The sequence below is a fragment of the Lynx rufus genome, unplaced genomic scaffold (assembly GCF_022079265.1).
Source record: "Lynx rufus isolate CCGP_SWC_20201006 ecotype Redwood Valley unplaced genomic scaffold, mLynRuf1.p SCAF_8, whole genome shotgun sequence".
NCBI lineage: Eukaryota > Metazoa > Chordata > Mammalia > Carnivora > Felidae > Lynx > Lynx rufus.
In genome coordinates, this window is record NW_025814896.1 from 128,334,589 (window position 1) to 128,355,116 (window position 20,528).

Consider the following 20,528-nt stretch of genomic DNA (forward strand, 5'->3'; position numbering starts at 1 on the left):
CTGAACAAAATCTTTGGGTATAGAGGTACTTTCTAGAAGTTTTGAAAAATGCTTATTACTTATTCCAACAAAATGCTGCCATTTCCTGGGCAACTAGACTCCCAAAGCCTTGGGATCTGTATTAACATCATTGTTTTGTCATCTCATGGGATTTGTTTTTTCAAATTTGAAATTTGAAAGCCACAGAGTAGACCTTTGGTGTTTGCAAATTATCGCCAACCTAATGCCTTAATGTTACAGTTGTACTATTATAATTGCAATGAGACCTGATTGAGGCTTCTAGGGCTGGGACCTGGCAGGTGCTCAATTGCTTCTTGAATTCCCAAGGAAAAAGGGTCTGCATTAGAGAATGTCATATTAGTCCTTTGAATACACATGAAGGATTAAACTAGGCTATCCAAGCACTTCCCAGTAGAGGTACTTGGGGGAAACTTTGTTGAATGTATGAAAATTATTTATAGTTTGCATGCCTTTGCGTTTCACAACATTTACTGCCTCGAACATACACAAGGGCTTGAGAACAGTTTCTCTGTAGTAGTATAGGCATTCTACCAGATACCAGAATTACTGCTTTTTCACAGACTAACTCTGTAGCACTCCCTGATGGCAGCAGTGGGCCAATTTTGATATAGCGGGGGACATTGGAAAGTGCTGGCGTCCTGTCGTCACTCTCCTTGCCATGTAACTTGCAATCCACACGGCTTCAAGAAACAAGACCGGGGCGGCATGTGGAAGGTGCTGTTAGTGTGAAATGGTGTTTCTGGGAGGAAAGGTGCATCCCCCTTCTAATTAGCTTAGCTCATGATTGGGCATTAGGTTGCCTGGGTACATATTTGGAAATTGTTGCATATCCTCACTGTATAACCCTAGGAGGTTGGAACATGGAGCAGTGTGGGCAACAGATGATAAGGATGAGGCTCAGAGCAGGAAAATGACCTTCCCCAAGGTCCTGTAGCACATAAGTGGCTAAAATGAGATTAGGGCACAGAGCCCATGACTCTCTGTTCACTTGGTGGCATTACAGAGGCATTACAGTCAATGGGATCGCCTGTGTACTTCAAGCCTTGAGTTACGCAATAGCCATTTGATCCACCCAAGGTGCCAGGCTGCATTTCTGCCCAGGAATGTCCCTGCTCCCACTTTCTGGTTGCAAAGTTCGTATATAATCAGTCCTCAGTGATACTTCTGACCTTCTCTCCTTCCCCTCCCCTCCAAGATGCACTTTCTATTTTATGGTTTCATACTGTCCCTCCTTAGGACCATGCTCACTGACCATGCATTTCCCCATCCCCTGCAATGACTAATTCTCCCTCATTCTTATCCAAAAGACAGTGTCTGCCCCAAATACCAGATGACCTGAGAGCCTCTCCTCCCATGGGATATGGAAGAAAAATCTTAGGTTTTGTTGACAGAGAAGCTCCATGGGGTCATGGGAGTTTTGTTTACAATGAATGACTTAATTCATTCCACATGTATGTATGTGTGGCATTCCCACTGTGTGTGAGGCAGTAGTCTAGGAGTTGAAGATACACAAGTCAATGGTAATAGAGATTTGAAAGAAGAATAAAGGCAGTGACTGGGCACGGGGTGGGGTGAGGTGGGGTGGGGTGAGGTGAGGTGGGGAGAAATACTATTTTGGGCCAGTTGGTTAGGTTGAGCTCCACTGAAAAGTAAACCTTGAACGGAGGCCCAAAGGCAAACCATGTAGATATATGGGAGGAGGAGGGAAAGCATTCTGGGCAGAAGGACTAGGAAGTGCAAAGGTCCTGTGACAGAAAGATATGTCATACATTCAAAAAAGAAAAGGTAAGGAGGCAGAGGTAGCTGAATCACAGTGATTGCAGGGGATGAACCACTTTGGGGTACCATCACATAGGATGCCTTGTTGACCGTGATAAGGATCTAGTACCCTACTATAAGTAAAACAGGGCCCCACTGAAACAATTTAAGTAGAGGAGTGACATAATGTAACTTTTTAAACATCAGCAAAGCTGCCAGAAAGGCAGTTGACTGGGTGGTTGGGAATGGATGAGAGCAGCGCTGGGAAATCTCTGTAAAGGGTGAGTATGATACTCTGGGCACGAGTTGATGGCTGGTGGCTTGGTCTAGGGTGCTGATGAGGGACGGTGTGAGAAGCAATTGAATTGAGATCATCTTAAAAGTACTGCTGGTGGGATTTGTTAGCTTGGTTATGGGGTATGAGAGAAAGAGAAAAGTCAAGGATAACACCAGCTTTTGGGGACTGAGCTGCTGGAAACATGGGATTGTCATTGGCTGAGATGCGGAAGACTGGAGCAGGGCAGTTTTTGAGGGGAGAAAGCAACACTTTAATTTGGGGTGAGTTAAGTTTCAGCTATTTATGAGAAGTCACGTAGTCAATTGGATACATGAGTCAGGGGTTCAGACGATGGGGTCGGGCAACAGTTGTGAATTTGGAAGTCATTGGCATACATCTCTAAGATAATATTTAAAGCCTTCACAGATATCAATAGTTGTGTCGGAAAGAGGAGCTCTTGGTCATGAACTGAGAGAATAAAAATAACAAGGGTAATAGTGATGATGGCAACTACCACTTACTTATGCATCCGACTGCTTACCTATGTTGTCTCATTATTTCTAAAAGCCACCCTTGGAGAGGTTGAAGTAATCTCTGTTTTACTCATATTGAAACTCAGACTCGGGGAGGTTAAGTAAATGTTGTTAAATACATTGATTAAGTCCGTGTGGCTGTTGCTATGCTGGACGTCAGGAAGCAGATCACAGCTCAGTTTAAGAAGTTCAAGGGCGTGGTCCTTCTGTCGTCTTTGAAGAACACATTTCGGCTGAGAATTTCTGCCAGCTCGCCCCCCGCCTTCAAGTTATGTGTGTCCTGAAGATGGGGCACTTCAGGTGCCGGATGAAATAAAGCCTGAGGGGACACACGGTGCCGCCCACACCAACACGACACACAATGTAAAGTAAGGGGGGGACAATTTGAAAAAGCGTTAGAGATGAGACATGAGAAGACAGGGTCACACTTCCCCTCTAAACGCCGGCTACAGTTTAAGCAAAGACATTACCAGCAGGTGCTTGTTGATTTCCTTTCCTGGTTTCACTGTCAGAGGACAGCGCCCATCCTCCTTGGAGGCAGGTGTTCGTGCCACACTGGCCGTCCGCAGGCACTCTGCCCTGCTGTCATCTCCATTAGGTCTCGTCACAGGCAAATGAGTGCTGTGGACCCCATCTGGGAGAGTAAGGTCTGAGGGGTGACGTGACTTGTCCAAGGTCTGCGGCTAGTGCGGGATACTGTTGAGATGTGAACTAGGCTCTCCGGATCCCCAAGCTCATGCCTGTTGCACCGCACTGCTCCAGAAAGGACAGGAGGGAAGAGGCTGGGATCCTGACAGCACCTCGGGTGCCGGATCATCCCAGGATCCCCGGCATGCAGTCCTGGGGATGGCCAGCAGAGGGGACCACGCACCCGGGTTTCTGCAGCCGGCTGCCTGAAGCCATGTTGAATGAGCAAATGTCTGCAGCAGACTATGAGATCTAAATGTCTCCTTGGCAGGAAATCCTCGAGGAGCACTGCGGGGTTGTGCAAACAGCCTTACAATGTCCGCTTGTGTGTGTGCGCTCGGCTTCGCCTGTGTCGCCCACAATGCTCTGTTTTTTTTGGATAATGGGGCTCTGTGGACCCATACGCCTTGTCATGCAAAGGGAGGGACCTGTGTTTGTCATAAATGGGCTCTTGTATGATTAATAGCCATGCGAATGAGCTTGCAGCAGCCGTTCAGCACCCGGCTTCACCTCTTCACGGAGACGGTGGTCTGAGTAGGCTTTCTTCCCTTGCCCCAAAGCAGCAGTGCAGTATTTATTGCTGAAAGGGAAATGACTTGTTTGCACTGTGGCTGCAGTTTTTGCCATGCGAGACAGGAGGTGCAGAAACTAGTATTTGTTGTCAGGGGCTGATTGCATGCCAGATACTACACTAGCTACGTAATCTGCATATCTTACTTACTCAATAGCAACATTGTAAAGGAAGTATTATGATTTGCATTTTACAGATGAGGAAAAGTCAGATTCAGAAGGGCAGAACGACTTGCCCAAGGTGTCCAGAGCTCATGCTATTCCCATTAAATGACTCCCTTTCTTCTTCAGTGTGGTCTGTTGGTCCACACACTTGAAGATGCCTTTCCTCATCCCGTTGGGCTGCTCATACACTGGAATTGGTGATTTTAAAACAGATGAGGAGTTGCCATTCCTGGGCTTTGGTGTGTTTCTAGTACCTCCTGGAATTATATGCAAAAAAAAAAATACGTGAGTCTGTGGATGTGTGCATTTTTCTGAAAAGGCTGATTGTCATCAGATTTTCAAAGTCATCTGTGACCATAAAACAACAGAGTCAAGCACCCCAAAATACTGCTATTTTGGGAAATGCTTATTTTCTCTGACCTCTTCCTGTTACCATGACTATTTTCTCTGTTCAGTTTATTCACAACTGATATCTTACTGTTGCTATGCGGTGACTACTCATCTAACGCTTCCGATCCATTTTGGCAGACATCAGTGAAGAGGGCCGTGTGCTGGACCCATGTTTGGTGCTCAGTGGGGAGGAGTCGGGGGGGATAAAGTGAAATGGGTGACATTCTGAAAACGAAGAAGACAGCCCTTGAAAAGAATTCACAGCAAAGTTGGTTCATTCAGCTTGGAAATCCAGATAGGAGGTTTCTGGGAGAAAGTGCTATTTGATTTGGGTACTGAAAGACAGACAGAACATCTGGAGGCAGAGGAGAGGGGAAGGGCATTCCAGGCAAAGGGAATAACACAAGCAAAACAACAACAACAACAACCCAGAAGGAAGAAGGAGGCCAGAGCTGTTGGTACTGTCCAGATTCTGGTGTGACCAGAGTACCGAGTGTTCAAAGTTGCTGAAACTTGAAAGAGAGCTTTGGGTCAGATTTTATGGCCCTGAATACCATGTAAAAAAAATTGTCCTCCTCTTAATTTGACAGCCAGCTTGGAAACGTTTATGCTAAACCGCGCCTTCCTTCTACCCAGCTAACCCCTGGGAAGAGCCAGGTCTCCCAGTGCTCAGCAAACCCACCCCACCGCCCCTTCCCTGTCCAGCCTGTGTTGATGGTCCTCATCACTTGCTTGGGGTTCAAGCCGGGGATTTTATTTGAGAACGTTAGTTTGATCTGCCATGAAGAATACGTTGAAATCCAGCTGGTTGCTCACTTCAGAAACTGGACACAAAAGCAGAACCACTCCCGCCTCCGACATTTCAAGGGAGCTTTGCAGCCCCTGCGATGTCCTCAATGCTTGAGATGAAATGGAGCGTGCCAACCTCCCTGGGCTTCAAATTCTTCAGGTTTTTAGTATGTGAAATGTTTTTTGTTGGTCTTTTTGGTACTTACATAATTTTTGACATCCCACATCCCCCCCCCCCCGCCCCCAGATAAATTTGACCTGGGACGTAAAACCCCTAATGTTTTGATCTGTCAATTCCAAATGTCACCTTTGGTACACAGGTGGACCCCAGTTTAGGAAAACTCAGCATCTGAAAATCTAGACCTACGAATCAAGTCAACCCACGGCCCTGGGGTGGGTGGGATTCTTCAGGGGCCTTCACTTCCCAGAAGAATTCCTTTCAATAACACCTCCCTGTGCCTCAACACGCTAGGTCATATTTCACCTACCACCCGACAGTGAACTATGGAGGCAAAGAAACTTCAAGCACAAATGTGGGATACAGCTGCCCATGAAATGAAAACCAGGCAGAGACAAGGGGAAAGCTTTTTTTTTTTTTTTTTAGTGTTATATTGTAAGATAACAGAAATGGAAGAGATTTAATTCAGTAGCATTGATTCTGCACACGGCATTTCCTATAACATGCTCAGAGACTGGTACATGATCTCAGGTGCTTGGAGTATCTGGGGTTGCATTCGAGGGGGTGAGAGAGGTGGAGATAGTGACTATCAGCCATACCGAAGCAAAGAGAAGGCATGGAGAGGGATGGATCTCGGGGAGATGGGAGAGTTAAGTGGATAGAGTTTGGTGAGAGAATGGGTCTGTGGAGTATAGTAGATGGGGAAGTCTCAGATGACACTCAGGTTTCTGGCTCATATAATTAGTTGAATGATGATGCCTTTTATTGAACAAAGGAGGGGGGAGGATATTTGGGAAAGATATTAACCCCTCCCTCCAAATCGCTATGCTTTCAGGAAATCCATTTAGATTTAAGGGCGTGGAGTTGAGGAGGGAGGTCCAGTTTGGGGCCGGAGGTTGAGAAGTCTTCAGCATATGGGCAAAAGTTGGGAGTCGGGAGGGTCCCACCTGAGAGGAGGGAAGAAGGTGTGAAGAAAGACAACTGGAGGCCAACACTTAAAGGTTACATGGAGGAACTGGAAACTTGAGAAGGAATATTCAGGGAGAAGAGAGAGGAACAGAGACCCTCCAGGATCTTCTCTGCAGCTCCTCCCTCTGACAAAGGGGTTGCCGGGCGCCTGTTGACCCACTTACCTAAGAAGGAATTCTGGGAAAATGGAGATTGGTAATCCAAGAGAACTGCCAGTGTTCAATCTAAAACACTGATGGTCAGAACTGCCCAAATTTGGGGTAACTTCTTGGTGTTTTGGTGTTTCCTTTTGGTTTCTAGGCTGAACTGAGGCCAACCCAGAGAAGGGGAATAAATAACTTGCCCAGGGAAAGGCATTTCCAAGACTAGAGCTCAGTCCCTAAGCTGCTGGCTCTGCAGGGAGTCACTTTCCCTTTGAAATTAGGCAGAACTGGCCTGGGTGGGCTGAGACTGTCAGCCCTCCTTCGAGCTAAGGGACAGGCTGACCAACCAGTTTGCTCATAACCGTGTTCTTGATTTCACAAGTGAAAGGGAACAAATTCACTAATGATTTCCCAGTGGTGGGCCGGTCCAGCGCAAAGCCCCAGCTTGATTGTTTCCATATTCGCTACCATTTGAAACTGGGGGGCATGCTGACTGGCATCCCTAAAAAAGAATTGGATTTTGCCCTCATTTCTCAGAGGCTTTTTGCTGCTATAATATTGATGTTTACGGGGAAATTAGCTATGATGAGGTAATAGTCTATTTTAGAAAACTGAACTCAGATATCGAAAGGGCTATTTTAAACCTGCACTTAATCGTTCGGTTCCATAATGGTCTCTTGGCTTTTTTTTTTTTTTTTTTTTTTTTTTGAGAATTCCCACGGATTGCCTTACAACTGGACTCTAGCAGTTTGAATTCCCTGGGGAACGCCAAGCCCTTTTGAGGGACACCATGGTATTAATGATCGATGAGAATATTCAAGGCATTTTCCCATTTGAGTGCCATTACTTGTAGTGTTAAAACGTTTTGAAAACACATTTTAGCCATTAACTCATTTTTATTGTCAGATGAAAGTGCTTTAATAGACTCACTCTACTTCAGTTTTCCTCCTTCGGCTCGGAATGAAATCATCTGTTGGATTCTTGGCAACCCATTCGGCAACACAACAGAGAACCTTATGACTTCATTACAGAAGCGGCAGATGGGGGAGCGCCTTGCAGCCCAGCCCAGCGATCTAAAATCGCTAACCTGGCTTAGCAGATTTCAGCTCCCGGAATTTATAAGCTGAGCCAACATCATTCCATCGGGGCATTTTTCCCTCCAGCAAAACAGGTGCTTATTTCGTTTAGGCAGCGTACCTTGATTTTACTTGAGAAGTTATTTTTTCAAGCCCCCTCTTTTGTATCTGATACATTACAGGCTGATGGTTAACCGGTTTTGCTTACAATTCAAAGCCGTCAAGTTGTGGGAAAGCAGTACGTACGGGAGAGGGCTCTGTGGCTACCAGAGAAAGGGTGTGTGAGCTGTATGAATAGCAGACTCTCAGAGCTGCACTCTCCTCCTGGGACATCTCCCTGGATGCCGCTGGTGGTTCACGGAAGGCAAGCCAAAGGGGTTGTTTGCTTTGCAGGGCGGTGTGGGGAGTCCGCAGGCCTCTGGTGTCACTGGCAGTGACTGCCATCCTGATTGTTGTCATGATTTCTGCAGCTCTGAACCTTGTTGATCAGGCTGGAAGGTACATTGTCTTAATAGCCCTCCTAAAGACGGACAGTCCCCGGAAACATTCGCAAAGCCAGAACTGGCCTGCTTTTCTCAGTTCTGCTTAGAGAAATCTCAGGGCACTCCTGCAGTTAGGAAGTTAGACTCCTGGGAAAACTGGTGAGACTTATGGCAAGGCTGGTGGCAGGATCCAGCCGGAGGCACTGGCCTGAGGGCAGAGAGCAGGTTCCCCTTGGAGCTCTGCTTCCTAGCCTGAGCAAGTAACTGACCAGGTTAGCAGCTCCTAGATTTTTGAATTTCGTCAACCAGTAAAATTTAGAAAGCTTTAGCTTTCTGCGTGGCCCAAAACACAGACTTTAGTTTTTCTTATTTTGCCCTTGACTCATTGATGCCTTGGAACCACTGGGCAGAGCAGTTTTAAGGATTTCTTATTTTCTCAGGGCCACCCGTGGGCCAGGCCCTGTGCTCAGTGCTGGGGACACAGTAAGGTGTAAACATGGCCCTGCCCCAGAAGACCTTGCATCAAGAGAGATAAGGGAACAGGCGTGAATCACAGTCCAGGCTGGAGGACACCGTGACATGGTCATCACAGCATGTTAGGTGAGCAGAGAGAGGCAGAGCTCACTCAAGTAGGTGGGTTTTCCTTTACCTGAGGTCAGGCCAAAGAGTCGGGAGAAGTGAGGGGACTCCTGAAGGCTCTGGTTTCCAAACTCGTACTTGAAAGGGAATTCCAGGGAGGCCTTTGCCAAGGACCAGTGCTTAGCGGTCAGACGGAATTGGATGCCAGACCCCGCTCTGCTCCTTGTGGTCTTGAGCAAGTCTCTAAGTCTTTAAGATTATTCCTTTATCTCTAAAAATTGAGATAATGACAATTCCTCCCTCATGTGTGGCTGTAAAATTTAAGATATGGTGATACATGAGAAGCTGTCATCACTATGGCCTGCAAAGCATTAAGAAATGCCGGTTGCCATTGTAATTGTAAACAGAAGGAGGAACATGTGCAAGGGCCCTGAGGCACTAGAGAGCGGGGCTCCTTTAGAGAAGGGCAGGGTGTGAGTGGAGTCAAGGGTCCCGGGACGGGGAGGAAGATAGGGGCCAGGGGCCAGGTGTCTCTGTGCCCGGGGCATGTTACCTGGGTGCGCTATTCCCTGTAGGCACTGCGGGGCAGTGGAAGCATATTAAGCAAGGAAGTAACATAATCAGATTTGTGTTTAGAAAGAGGGCTCTGCCAGTCGTGTGGAGATGAATGGAAGGGTAACAAGACTGGCGTCGGGAAGATCGGTTTGGGAGCTGTTTCTGGATGCAGGTAGGGTCTGCTCTGCTGAGGGTCTGAAGTAAGACAACCAAGGTAGAGACAGAAAGATGTGCTCAGTTTTATGAAGCATCTGGTGGTGTCCTTGTTAGGTAGCTGATTAGCATGTTCTGGTGAGAGCTGATGAGCATGGAACAGAAACCCTCCAGTGGCAACAATACACTGAGCTGTACTTTTTATGTCTTAAAGAATGGATTTAGGGGTGACTGGGTGGCTCAGTCAGTTAGGCTTCCGACTTCAGCTCAGGTCATGATCTTGCAGTTTGTGAGTTCGAGCCCCGCATCAGGCTCTGTGCTGACAGCTCGGAGCCTGGAGCCTGCTTCGGATTCTGTGTCTCCCTCTCTCTCTCTCTCTCTGCCCCTCAGTGGCTCACGCTCTCTGTCTCCGTCTCTCTCTCTCTCTCAAAAACAAACATTAAAAAAATTAAAACAAAAAAAAAGAAGAATGGATTTGATGGATTTGATGTCCCATTTACTCTTTGTTTGGGTAGACAGAGCGTGAGACTGAGAGGCAGGACATCTCCATTCTAGACCCTTCTTTGGCCCAAATGTATTGTGTGTCCTTGAGCAAGTGCTTTTTTGTTAAGTAAGAGCTTTAAAAAGATGATCCCGGTTCTAATGTAGAATGTATTGTGAAGACATTTGGGATTATGGATCAGGAAGTCCAGAAGCCAACTGGAAGACATTGGGAAAGATACTTTCTATACCTGACCCGTGAGTTCTGATCTGTAAAACGGGTCCAGTAATACCTTTTCTACATTTAACACATGCTCGTGGTGAGGACGAATGTGGCCAGACGCATCTTTGACAAAGATGTGATGTTATATAAATACGTCATTGTTGTGTTCATGATTGGTCTGTGGATTACATGCTATGTTGCAGAAAAATATTAAGATCGACTAGAACTTCTTATTCCCCCAAATACTGGCTTATGAAGAATCAAAGTCTTTGATTTATTAATATCTTTGTACCAGGGATGCTAAGTATTGTAGATTCTTGAAGGTATTGGCTCACTTAAAATGCTAACAGAACCTATCCCTTCTGATAGAGGTATTCGGTATTTATCATCTTAGACCCTGAAGAAAAACATTAGAAAATAAAACTGTGTAGGACTACTGTTTGATCTACTTTTTTTTCTCATCTTCTACTCTTTATTGATCAAGGTGGTCTTGGCTTAGGAATTCTCTTTTCAGATAGTCATAGCTACTAAAGAAATCTCCCAAGTGCCTATTCATGAAGATTGGTATTGAAGTTCTGCTGTATGCAGGGAACAGTCAGCATTCACACTAATGCTTGCACCCTGTGCTCGAGTCCTTTGTTATGTCTTATAATAAACAAATTAATTTCCTCACAAACTACGGCCACGTTTTTTAAAAGCAAGCTCAGATTGGTTTTATTTGGTTTTACACTCTGGGAATACAGCTAATACTATTATCCAATATTTTTTCTTCCAAATAAAAACAGAGTTCCAAATTAAAAAAAAAAATACACGTGTGTGTGTGTGTGTGTGTGTGTGTGTGTTAGCAGAGAACTGTTTTTCCAGACGGTCATTGTTTTCCACTGAGCAGGCTTAGAGCTAAGTCCCGTGGAAGTGGTTTTGTGCTCAGAGCCAAGAAAGTAGTCGTAGAAAACACCATGTGCACATCCCAAATTGTCACCCTTGGGAGATGAGAGCCTCCCTTGGCAGGAACGTGAGGGCCATCTCTACAGGCACTGTTAACACACCTAGAGTGACTGGAGAAACACCCTCCTCCTTCGAGACTATTTGGGGAAAAAGTATGAAAGCACCCACTTCAAAATTATACACCAGTAACAGAACCTTGAGGAATCAGACTTCTGTACTGGGAAGACTTGCTGAGTCACCATCCAGCTTGTGACTTTTGTTCTCCTCTCCTCTCTAAACCCCCTTCCCCCCACCCTCCCCCACACACCCCCAGCTGGAGAGCTTCTCTGGGCCAGTCCAGATCCGAAGGGTTGCCCTTGGGGCAGCTCACTTCTTTTGTGCCAGCTTCTCAGGGAGACTCCACCCCCTGCGGTGTTCAGTTCCCTCCCTGTCTGCACCAGTGAGCGGTGCCAGTGTGGAACAGGCCACTTTGGAATGGAAGGGAACAGAAGCAGTAGACCCTCTTCCAAAAAAAGAAAGTGCATGTGTACAATAACAGCCCATCCCGCGTGCACTTTCCACAGATCGTGGCCTCCCAGGGTCCCCAGGTGGAGACCTCCTGGGGGTCTGAAGTTCCAGGTCTTCTGCTATGGGGAAAAGAGCATAGACTTCAGGGTCCCAGACTCTCTCTTTGACTCTCCTGTAGTCCTCAGGAAGATGCTTTAACCGCTCGAGCCTCTTTTTCTTCCAATATACGTACAGATAATGACAGCCAGCCGAAGGGTTGCTGGGAGGTTTGAGTGAACTAAAGCGTGCGAAAGCTCAAACATAGTGCCAGGCACACAGTGGGCACTCAACGAAACGTGGATTTCTTGGGGGCGTCTAGGTGGCTCAGTCTGTTAAGCATCCTACTTCAGCTCCGGTCATGATCTTGCACTTTGTGAGTTGGAGCCCCAAGTCAGGCTCTGTGCTGACAGCTCAGAGCCTGGAGCCTCTTCAGATTCTGTGACTTCCTCTTCTTCTGCCCCCTCCCTTCCTCGCACTGTGTCACGCGTGCTCTCTCTCTCTCTCTCTTTCAAAAACAAACATTAAAAAAAATTTTTTTTAAACTGTGGATGTTCTTGTCCCTCTTAGGTATAATAATGTAATGAAAAGCTATAGTGTCTCTGATTGGTTCTTAAGATGTACCAAGTACATACTGTTACTTTCACATTCAGTTAACATTTCTGAGCACCTACCACTTATCAGAAATTTGTTATATGCTTCCTGGGTAGATCACATTCTTAAGTCGGTTACGGTCTCCCTGCCCAATAGAATGGGCATCCCCTGAGTACTGAGGCCACGCCTTCCATTATTGCGTACCTCACCCCCACGTGTCCTGTGTATTGAGGGCGTTTAACAAGTCATTGACCGCTTCCCTCAGGTCATTATTAAAGGTGGCTTTTTTTATTTTAAAAAAACAAAGGGGAAAAAGAAACTTCCCACCGAACTGCTGTCAGAGTCCCTTGTCTTGGAAATAGGAGTTCGCCTTTTCCTTCTTTTTCGATAGGTCACTATCATAGAATCAGTGTTGAGGAAGGCTAACACTGGAGGGAACCAAGCCTCCTGGGACTGAGTGGGCAGTAATCCTAACGTCCTCTCCTTTAAGCTGCTGGTAAATCTGCGTGTCACCCCTTTGTCCTTCGGCATTCCATTTCTTGTCCGTGGAGGTGTTTCGTAAGCCACTTTGGTGTGTCGTTAGATGTTCGTGTTTTCCTTAAACTTCCTGCTATATTTATGAAATGGGACACAGTCATAGACATAACCATTTGGCTAACATTTGCAATTTTCAAGGATTTTTCTAGCATTTACTAAAAGAGTGACCTACTTATGCCTACTTTCAAAAGCGTTTGTGTATGCTTGGAATTTTTGTGATGGAAATAGGTAATGATCTATAGAGTTATCAGAAGACCCCAGCCTCAAATTATTACAGACTTACATAAATATTGGTTTTCTGAGAATTTTGGGGTTTTTAATAAGTGTTTATATATTTTTTAATCAGTTTCTATATTTAATCTGAATACTCCTAAATTTTCTACTTCTAGAAAATATATCTTCCTCCTATGTATATTTTGAAGATGAAATAAGAAGAATCTATCTAAAATACAATGTTCAGCATGTAGAAAGGTATCTTAAATTTTTTTTTTCAACGTTTATTTATTTTTGGGACAGAGAGAGACAGAGCATGAATGGGGGAGGGGCAGAGAGAGAGGGAGACACAGAATCGGAAACAGGCTCCAGGCTCCGAGCCATCAGCCCAGAGCCCGACGCGGGGCTCGAACTCACGGACCGCGAGATCGTGACCTGGCTGAAGTCGGACGCTTAACCGACTGCGCCACCCAGGCGCCCCTAGAAAGGTATCTTAAAGTGCTAGCTTTTAATGCCTTTCCATCTTGGTCTGGTGACAGTGAAAGCTTTTTGCATGAAGAAACATGGATTGGGGCACCTGGGTGGCTCAGTCGGTTAAGTCTCTGACTCTGGATTTCAGCTCAGGTCATGATCTCACAGTTTGTGAGTTTGAGCCTCACAGAGACAGCAGCCTGGAGCCTGCTTGGGATTCTTTCTCTCCCTCTCTGGGATTCTCTCTCTCCCTGTCTCTCTGTCCCTCTCTCTCTCAGGCTCTCTTTCTCTCTCAAAATAAATAAATAAACTTAAGAAAGAAAGAAAGAAACGATTAATCTTCCAAGACCAAACATGGAGGATGAAGAAAAATGCACCTTATTTGAGTCTGGGGACATTGCATTTCTTTGATTCTCTGCATATCTTAAGCCATAATATGAGTTGTAATGCTGAATAATGGTAACTAATATTTGCATGGCATTTTACAGTTATATGCGATGTTTTCACACCCATTTTATTTAGTCCTTGCAAGAATGTTGCACAGAAGATACTATTATAGGACTGTCGTGCAGATGAGGACCCCAGGTCTCACAGCCAAAATGACTTGCTCCGGAAAAAATGGGAGAATTGGATGGTTCTTTATGTTTGTGCAGCTTTTTCAACTTTTTCTGTGTCATCTCCTTCATCTACTCCTTACACTATATGTCTTTTGAGAGCATCCGTTGGCCATGTTGTTCTTTTGACTTACTCTGCTTCAGATTCTCAATACTATGTCTTACTCTTTGTCAGTAAATCTCAGCTTGCAATGCCATGGGAAAACAGGTCCAGCCAATAGCTAAGGCCAACATGCCAAGGACCCAGTGAAGCAGATACCCACACATCTTTGCTTTGGTAGGGAAGGGACAGTCCTAGAAAATCCAGCCGTGGAAGAAGACTCATGTCTCTAAGAGCGAAAGGCCATCCAGAGTGGAAACTGATGGAAAGAGAACCACCTTCCGATGGTATTCTCCAAAAGCAAGAGACATCCCAAGTAAAAGAGTCAGAGAGCGTATTTGCAGGACCCAACCCTTCATAAGTACTTATCCAACTGGTATGTCCTTTTCCTTTCTCTTCATCTGATAGCCAAGACCGTGGACTCTTCCCTTGCTGCCCCCCTGCCAGACTCTCCTTGCAGAAATGAATTCAGATCTCACAACACTCAGGTGCACACTGTGGCTATAGCAAGTCCCAGGAGGACTTTACTTTAAGATGATCTTTGAAGATGTTAAAGGAGGTGTGTGTGTGTGTGTGTGTGTGTGTGTGTGTGTGTGTGTGTGTGTTTAAAGTAAGTCTAAACCTCACAATACAGACAACATTCTATTTTCAGTAATAAAAACGCTCTAGACCTCATTGCTTCATCTCTTTTATGCCTGGAATCCCTCGTACCATCCTCCTTTGTGACTTCAGTTTCTATTATTTTATAAAGTACTTTAGCATCTATGTTTTTTGATATACTTCTCTCCTTCAAACTGGGTTCTCCTCCCCCTCTTATATTACTGGGGAGACCTTTCCTATCCCTTGAACTTACATAAACAGCATAGAAACCACCAAGAATCATCATCAGAATCATCATTCTTGTTTTAAGGGACTCGGGATATGGCTCTCCTACAAGACCCAGAGCACCTGCTGGGTTTCTCTCTTCTCTCTGGCATATGTCCCCACGCTGTAGGGGAGAATGACAAGTAGCTGGCATCCCTTGGACAGACCCAGCAGCAGGACACATTAGAACTGTAGCCATGGAGTTAACCAAAGACAACGTGGAAACCAGAGTCCGCGCTTTCTCATCAGCCCCGTACTTCCCACCACGCTTCCCTGCCTGCCACCCATTTGGCCGCAAAACCTCTTCTGTACCCACGGGAGCCCTGAGACTTGGCTTCTCCCCAGACGTGACTTCCTCTGTCTATTCTCAGCCATAGGAAACTTCTCTTCATCTCAACTGTCTCTTAGCTATGATCAGTTTTTCCTTTTTTCTTTTTAATAAAAAAAAAAAATAGAAGTAGAACAAGAAGCTCTACTTCTTTAGCATAACCCATTTGTTTTTATTTTCCGGACACCAAATCTTGAAAGAGAACATTTTTCTCCTTTGCTTCGGCCGGCCCGCAGAAGCTCAGGTCCAAATTGAACACTTGTCTCCAGTAAACGTGAAGACTTTATGGCCCAGATGACCTATAATTCACATACTACTTGCTCTTTATCTTCCTGTTCCACTTTTATTTCTTTCTTCTCCCCACTTGTGCTATGTAAGTATTTGCATTTTCTAATAGTGTGTAATAACTTATCTTATGTTCTTTTATGGAACAAGATGAAATATTAAAAATAATCATCGTATTAATGAAACCATCTCATTAGTAACGCGCTGCATAGCAATGGATTTTGTATGCACGGAGGAGCTCTTTGCAAAGAGCAGTCACTGCCATGAAGGTCATGGCTGGGGCTGTGGTGCAAGCCCCATGGGTGAGGATCCCTTCCAAGTGGTCTCTTCTCAGTGACTGTCTGTGTGATGTTAACTCACTTTGTAGACCTTAAGCCAGCATACACTTCTGTGAGTTCTTGTTGACCTTGAAGAGGAATAGAAATCCTCAAATCGTTCTGTACTTATTCAAAGAGTGTGTATTGAAATGCAGCTTCCATAGGACTGCACTTGACCCCTAATACTACATAATGTTCCACAGTCATTGTTGTAGACGTTTCCTGTTTGGGGTATGAAACATCTAGAATATTGGGAGTTCCTTAATTGACCCCAGTTGATGTTAGAATCATGTTCCAAAATGTTTGACTACATGAGCCAACCAGCTTAAATAACATCTTTTATCCTTTTGAACATCTAGAATTCTGTAGCCAAGTGATATTTGATTGTATCTCCACGTGTGTTCCTTTCAGGCTGTTGCTAATTTCAAAGGATTGACATATTTCCCACCCAGGTAGTCTGACAGTAGAATCATGCACAAGACAGAGTTTTAGGAGGCAGCTAAATCCATTCAGGTCTCTTGCGACACGTTAATAGCACAAAACCAGGAAAATCAAGAATATTTAACTTCCATTAGAGCATTTTATGTGGAAGCTGGGACTGCTATTAAACTGTAGAATCATCTTACTACCAGAAGTGTCTCCAGGTCTGAAGTGGAACTGTTCATTAAGCTGGAAACAGATTCTTTCCAAGAGACCCCAGGAGGGTTTGTGAATGTTGCTCAGCAGTAGGGATGGACTATACCAGTTCTGAGCTTCTGAATTTGGCAGGATCTACCTCATACAGGGCTTTTGCTCAAAGGTATCTTAAAAAGAAATGTGCATGGGAGGAAGAGAAAAATGACAGGAAGAATAAGGAAGATTCTTTTTGGAAGAGCAAAGCATGGTGTTTGCTTCCCAGTGTGTGCATACACGCGTGTGTATGTGTGTGCACCCACGTGTATGTGCATGCCCAGATATTCATATACCACGAGATGGGAAAAGTCTAAGAAGTATCTTGTCCAACCTTCTGCCCAACACATAATTCATTTTTGCAATATTTTTGCAGGCTAGTAGAACACATTTCTACTTAAACAACACCAGTTACAGGAACTTCACTATTTCACAAGGCAAAGCCCTCAATACTCAGACAACTCTAATGTTTTGTTTTTCATGACTCTGAATGAAGATCTTCTTCAATTATTTCTTCAGTGACCCAGCTCTCTTCCCTAGAGCTGCATGCAACCTATTAATCCACCTTCCATAGGATAATCCTAAATAAGTATTTGAAGGCTGTTGTAATCATCATAATGATTATGGTGGTATCATCATCATCATTATTAACACTGGTAGTACATAACATTTCTTGAGCACTTCCTGTACGTGATGTGCTAAGCATTTTATATTTCTATCTCATTAATCCTCAAGACTCAATGAAATAGATAACATTTCACTTATTTTATTTTATTTTGAGAGAGAGACAGAGACAGAGAGAGAGAGAGAGAGAGAGAGAGAGAGGATGAGTGGGGGAGGGACAGAGAGAGAGGGAGAGAGAGAATCCCAAGCAGGCTCCATACTCAATGGTAAGCCCTATGTGGGGTCTCATGACTCTGAGATCATGACCTGAGCCGAGATCAAGAGTTGGAGGCTTAACCAACTGAGCCACCTAAGTGCCCTGAAATCGATAAATCTCAAAAACTCATTTTACGGATGAGAAAACTGAGGTTTGGAGAAGTAAGGCAGCTTGCCCTGGGTAACAGAACTAGGATGGAAATCAGGCTTCCCCAGTCTCGTTTCTAGCTCCACATTAGTGACCTATACTGTGGATGATGTGTGCAGGTGTTTTTTCATGGGAGGATTATGGGGACTAGACTACCACCTTCTGCATCCAGGGGAACTTCTGGCTGCATACTGTCTCACACAAAGCATTCTCCTCTCATCACATCTTTCTTAACAGTGGTGTATTTTTAGGAATTCCTGTGTCAGCATAAACACTGTTGGAAGCCCTGTGCAGAGAAAACTGCAGCCTTGCGGTTTTCTTTTACTGGTCCAATGATTTTTCAAGTTGATCCTTTACAAACTGAGGTGTCTGAGTCGTGAGTTAGAGAAATGCCTTCCAAAGAGCACAGCATCCAGCATCAAACTGTGGCTCCGTGAGTAGGTGCCGAATGATTGAATGGACCAGTGGCCTCCTGAAGAAAATAGTTTAACGTCTAGAGCTGAGAGAAGTAGAAATTTTGTGTTCTACCTCAATAATAACTATTTCCCTATTCTTTCTTTTTTTAAGTTGGGATTGCAAATATGTATCAAATTCGTATTTCTCTGCTGGTTTGATTCACCCATGCAATTATGCTATAATTTCATTGAAAATAACTTTTTGGATTAATATGAATACCTTTTCATGTTTACACTTCATGAAGTACCCAATCTTGTTACCACTGAAATGTCAAATTATGAGAGCTTCTGACTTTCCAGCTAGTTGCACCTCTGGGAAATCTGGCCTCCTCCACAGGCCATGAGGGGTCTCCGGAGCTGTAAATCTGTGTTTTCTAAACTCCTTTCTCCAGAAATTTTAAGAAACTGACCTTTCTGGAAAGATATTTTAATAATGCTCTTGTTGTGCTTGTCCATTAACATGGTATGTTCTCACATCAGTGGAAAGGAAACAAAGCAATGCTGAAGTATTAACTGTAAAGATTCAAGGACTTGGTGAAGGGCAAAGGGAAACCCATAAATACACCTAAGCCCTCCCTCCTATAACTAAAGTACCTGATTCTTAGAATAGAGTGTTCTTTGGTTAATTGTCATTATCATGAATGAGACCCAAGATACAAGTGTATTCTTCAGAGACAGCTTGTGACGTTCTTCTCACTGTCATACTTTATATGTTTTACACTGGATATCCCTAACTTCTGGAGAGCCAGGACCTCACAGATGTTTATCCTACCCTGATTCAGGAAGGAGTTGCTAAGTTACTAGTCATCTGGTGTGGAAATATTTTATATCAGATGCAGCTATTGGAATTCCAGAGTGATGTACACAAATTAGTAAAATATGTCCAACCCTTTAAGAAGTCTATTTTTTTTTCTTAAAAAAAAAAGTCTATTTTTCATCCTTTTAATGGTATTTGGTTTTGTATTGCCTCTCCTAGGTTTGCTGGGATGGGAAACCTGCTCAAAGTCCTTACCAGAGAAATTGAAAACTATCCACATTTTTTCCTGGATTTTGAAAGTAAGTTCCAAAAATCAAATGATAATGACGGGAACCTTTTACTTTCTTAATAGCTTGTTGATAGAGAAGTTATAACATAAAGATTTTATATGATACTTAAATCCAAATGTTACCGTTCTTTCTGAGTCTTCAAAGATCATTTTATTTCTTTCTTTTCCTGTTATTTTTTTAAGAAACCTAATAGGAAAAATTTTTAATGTATGTAGGGTTTTCTTGGATTTTACAACCAGTCAGCTTTCATCAGCTAGCATCAGTCATCATCATGTATTTTTCTTAATAATTTTTATGAAATGCTATGTCATATTCTAAAGAAAAATAGTATGTATACTAATTTATGTAGATTAATATAACAAATATCACTAGACACAAAAAAAATTATAAAACTAGAAAATAGGCTTACAGATTATTTTTGAGTCATCTCTGTTTTTTATGTTATTTGATTGCACAAAACTATTTCAAAATTTTGAGATACCCCCCTTTAATTTGAAGGTTATGTTTCTTTTATGAAAAATTTATTTTTTTTTTCTAAAGTAAAGTGGCTTGTGCATTATGACTGAATAAACATGGAGGTTATTATTCTTATCTTGTTTATTTTCTTGGTTGAATATATTTTCAAATGAGTGACACATTCATGTTTTATCAACTAAGCTTACGGTTCCACCTTCACTCCTGTATTCCCCCTTTTCTAAATCACAATTCGACAATAGCAAGAACATTAAATGTTCCTATTCCCAGTGTTCACTGTTTGTTGCAAACTTTAATCTGCTTTAAACTTTAAGTTTTCAAGTATCTGCTTAGATCAAAAAATAAGTCAGAATTTCATGGCATGTATATTAAACTTGCTAACAGAGATTTTCTAAGTAAATGTTAGAAGACCCTTTCAAGATACAGTAAAGCAAAAGATGACTGCTCCCTAGATATGCCTTTTCTGAATCTTTCGTGAGTCTAAAATAACTACTTGGAAAGGAAAAGTACTCCCAAAACTCATGGGTCCTAAAAAAAGTGTTGAATCTAGATTATATTCCATGAAGATATCTCACTTCTGATTTAACTCATTTTGCTGGTATCGTTGCTTGGATGGTTTGGTTGGTTTTGATTGGGTTGGGCTGGGGTTGGTTGGACTAGTTGAGCTGGGTTGAGTTGGTTTAGTTGGGTTGGCTTGTGTTTGGCTAGGTTTGGTGAGGTGGCATAGGTGGCCAGCGGTGTAGGTGGGAACTCAACAATAGAGTGATTTGACACATTGAAAGGAATGGGCTTTTTTACTGGTGTAACTTTCACAACTCCCATATACATATCTTTGTTGTTGTTACTATTGTTGTTAAAATGAAAATTTATTAGTCACTTTAACAAATTTTACAAGATAAATCACCTCTTATCCTACCCCCTCATATTACTACTTGCGTGTTTAGTTGATTCCTTCCACTTCTTGTTACACACATTTTACACTGTTGCAACTAGCATGTACGAAGTCCAAAACAGACG

General features: G+C 43.6%; 1 protein-coding gene across 4 annotated transcripts in view; it reads left to right on the forward strand.

Annotated features, from left to right (window-relative positions):
• Nucleotides 1–20,528, forward strand: part of CYRIA (CYFIP related Rac1 interactor A) — a 108,433-nt gene that overhangs the window by 57,306 nt on the left and 30,599 nt on the right. For all 4 annotated transcript variants that reach the window (XM_047068568.1, XM_047068565.1, XM_047068566.1 and 1 more), the window contains one exon: nucleotides 18,967–19,046. In XM_047068568.1, the coding sequence (XP_046924524.1) occupies nucleotides 18,977–19,046 (70 nt within the window). In that variant the 5' untranslated portion in view covers nucleotides 18,967–18,976. The remainder of the gene's footprint in view (nucleotides 1–18,966; nucleotides 19,047–20,528) is intronic.